The following is a 3,540-nucleotide window of genomic DNA, read 5'->3' as shown; positions in this document are numbered from 1 at the left end:
TGTGGTACGGCACCCAGGCCGCCGAGGCATTCGGCGAGGCGTGGCACTCCAATGCCTCCGGCGTCACCGGACACGGAACACACGGTCACGGGACATGGGATCTATGAAGTCCAAAGTGCATGCAGTCCTCCCGTCAAGATGAGAGTAACAATTTTCATGTCTCAAACTCTCAATTGAAGAGGATTGTGCTCGCAAGCGAGGTCTCTACAGTCACCAGATTAGTCTGCGTCACCGGCCAGCTCGCCGGCGTGCTAGCCCAGTTGCTCAACCCGGCTTCCCCTCAGTCGTCGAGCCCGACGGCATCGTCCGCTCTGGCAGAGCACGCCGGCTACCTCTACAGTCAGCTTTTTGGCTGCAGATGGCGACGAATACAGCGGGAACGGTGGGGGATGAAGGGTTGCGGCAAGAGCACCCCAAGCAACACCGGGATATCATGGAGGCACACCTCGTGTGGGAGACCGGGCAGCCCTACGATTGCTTCCACAAGGCGCAGAGGAAGCACTCGGTCGTGCAGCCGTGCAGGCATGGGTGCTGCCCCGGTCGACTAGCCAACCAAAGTGTAGCTCCGCCAGTTCGTACGAGAGGGAACGGCGATCAACGCCGGGAGGGAAAAGGGATCGGGAGAGGAGAAGGATAGAAGAAGAAAATAAGAGGAGAGATATTAATATGACTTGTGGACCCATATCACCAGTGAGAGTAGAATATGAACGTGGCCGGGATCATCTTTTTTCCTAGTGCGCCAAACATATTTAGGATTAGGATAAACCGGGATCAAAGAGATCAGAGTACTAACTTCAAGGATTTGAAGGTGAGGATTTGTATCCGGCGGCTTCTACAACCTCAGAGTTTATTTCAGACTTCACTCAACTAATCAGCCAGGGGAAAAAATGTCGGCAAAAAAGCTAAACGACCGATCACACTTAGCACACCGTGCCAAAATATCTTCGCGATACGAGTCATATCTACTCCAGAATCTTCAAAACAATTCCGGGAAGAAAAATCTCGAGTAACTGGGAAATCGAAACAATAGATAATTTCCCAGGTACATTTTTTTACTGCAACGGACGTGATAGGGTAGCTCCGCGGATATTTGTGTACTAGTTTGATCCAACGGTTGCGTAGTGCCGCCCACCACAATACCATCCAACAGCTGGGATCTGCCTCGTGGAGGCGGGCCCAGCTCACACGAAACGTGTCCGGGATTCCTCCGTCCCGCCTTGAACCTTCCAGAATAAGCCATAGCAGGACAAAACTTCAAAAAATCCGCCGAAACTTCTCGCAGTTTCGGAGCCCCACCTACCGTCCCCTTCCCCGTCCCCACACCACCCACACCCCTCCAGATGCCGCTCTCTAGCCACCCGATCAGCCCGAGCGACCCCAATCCAAGGGTTGACGGCCGTCCACCCGCACGGCTCTCGACGCACCGCGCGCGGCCCGCCTGACTTGGCGTTCTCGGCACGAGTGGCGGGCGCGTCGCCCTCGGGTTTATAGCTTCCCCCTCCGCAACTGCCGCTGCCTCCCCTACTCCTCCGTTCCTTCGTCTCGTCGCGTTTCCGTCTCTAACTTCCTTGCTTCTCTCCACGCTACGCTATCCGGAACCTTCCGGAGGGTTGCTTTGCCACCCTCCCTTCCGTTCCGTCCAACGGCATCGTCGGCACAGATCTGCGCTGTCGGCGGCAGCGGCGCCATGGGCGAGCAGGCCGCGGCCGTTTCCTCCGGCGAGACGCCTGCTCCGGCGGAGGTGGGGACAGGGTTGGGGCAGAGGTCGCTGCCCACGCCGTTCCTGAACAAGACGTATCAGCTGGTGGACGACCCGGCGGTCGACGGTGTCATCTCGTGGAGCGAGGACGGGTCGGCGTTCATCGTGTGGCGCCCCGCCGAGTTCGCGCGCGACCTCCTCCCCAAGTACTTCAAGCACAATAACTTCTCCAGCTTCGTGCGCCAGCTCAACACCTACGTAAGTGGGTGCTCGTCTTCCATTTCCGCGCAACTTGATCCGGACTAGTAGTACATTTTTGTTGGTGTCGCCGGAATGTCGAGGTGCTCAGGGGCGTGCTGGTGCAGGGATTTAGGAAGATTGTGCCGGACAGGTGGGAGTTCGCCAACGACTGCTTCCGTCGAGGAGAAAAGCGGCTGCTTTGTGACATACATCGGCGAAAGGTGACGCCGACGGTGGCGGCCACCGCCGCGGTCACGGTAGCTGCGGCGGCCGCGATTCCGGTAGCGCTGCCGGTGGCGAAGCGACAGGGCTCGCCGGTGCTTTCCGGCGATGAGCAGGTGCTGTCGTCGAGCTCGTCCCCTGAGCCCCCCTTTCTAAATCAGTACGCGCCGTCCTACTCCGGCTCAGGCGGCGTTGCCTCCGGCGATCTCGGGGAAGAGAACGAGCGGCTGCGGCGGGAGAACTCGCGGCTGACGCGGGAGCTCGGTCAGATGAAGAAGCTTTGCAATAACATTTTCGTCCTCATGTCCAAGTACACCGACGGCCAGCAGCCCGACGCCGCCAACGCGACCTCCGCCGCTGCCGACGTCGGGAATTGCTCTGGTGAGTCGGCAGAGACAACGGCGCTCCCACCTCCGCCGGTGCTCGAGCTCTTGCCTTCCTGCCCAAATGCTCCCACAGCTGCCGATTTGGGCTCGGAGGAAGAGGAGGAGAAGATGAGCGCTAGGCTCTTCGGCGTCTGCATCGGGCGGAAACGAATGCGTCACGACGGCGAGGACCCGACGAGCCGAGGAGCGGCGGCGGAGGTGAAGCCTGAGCCGATGGACGCGCAGCAGCCCTCCGGAATGGACGGTCACACGCCGGAGGTGCAAGCCTGGCCCATTTACCGGCCCAGACCCGTGTACCACCCCCTCCGCGCCTCCGACGGGTCAAACTGCTACAGCGGGAGTGACGACCACAACGGGTCCAACTCCAGGTGAGCTCAGCTTGAAAAAAGAAGAGGATAATAACTCCAGGTGAGCTGGGTTCAGGGTCGTGTACTGGTAGTACCGGAGTAGTTAAGTTAATTAAATGTAGTCTACTAATTCAGCACTAATTAAGTACTTCCTCCTTTCCGGTTTATAGGAGTTATCTCAAAATCTTAGTTTTTTTATTTTATAAGGCTCAATTTGGTTGTTTTCCATCACATATTCAGATTTCAAGGTGCATTAAATCATTGCATGCAAGTATTGAAAGAAAATTGACCAACGCATGTACTTTATGCATGCATGCATTGATAAACATAATTTTTTTTAGAAAAACAAAAACATTAATTAGGTGCTTTTGCAAACTACAAAAAGTATTCCATCACTCACCATCTATCTTGGTTGGTGAGATTTTTCAATTAAACCTTATAAGCGGGAAAGGAGTGAGTAGTAGTAGTAAGTCACATATACGTAGAGAGAAAAGAAAGCAAATTGTATGTGGAATTCCAGTTTCTTCGTAAGTTTCTCGGCAAGTCCCTCGTATTTTATCATCTCCAAAGTACTATTTCTTCCGTTCTCAAATACTTATTTTTCTAGGCATTTTAAATGGACTCAGTATACGGATGTATGTAGATA

At 55.1% G+C, this 3,540-nt stretch overlaps 1 protein-coding gene across 1 annotated transcript; it reads left to right on the top strand.

Annotated features, from left to right (window-relative positions):
- The first annotated feature begins 1,495 nt into the window (after window positions 1-1,495).
- On the top strand, window positions 1,496-3,092 carry LOC119340767 (heat stress transcription factor B-2b-like). Its single transcript, XM_037612687.1, has 2 exons — window positions 1,496-1,957; window positions 2,065-3,092. Exons 1-2 carry the CDS (start codon window positions 1,688-1,690, stop codon window positions 2,917-2,919), a joined length of 1,125 nt encoding a protein of 374 aa, XP_037468584.1. The 5' UTR covers window positions 1,496-1,687; the 3' UTR covers window positions 2,920-3,092.
- The last annotated feature ends 448 nt before the right edge of the window (window positions 3,093-3,540 follow it).

This window comes from Triticum dicoccoides, chromosome 7B, assembly GCF_002162155.2.
Source record: "Triticum dicoccoides isolate Atlit2015 ecotype Zavitan chromosome 7B, WEW_v2.0, whole genome shotgun sequence".
In the NCBI taxonomy this organism is placed as follows: domain Eukaryota; kingdom Viridiplantae; phylum Streptophyta; class Magnoliopsida; order Poales; family Poaceae; genus Triticum; species Triticum dicoccoides.
Note: the sequence above shows the minus strand (reverse complement) of the source record. Positions and strands in the feature narration are given on the sequence as shown.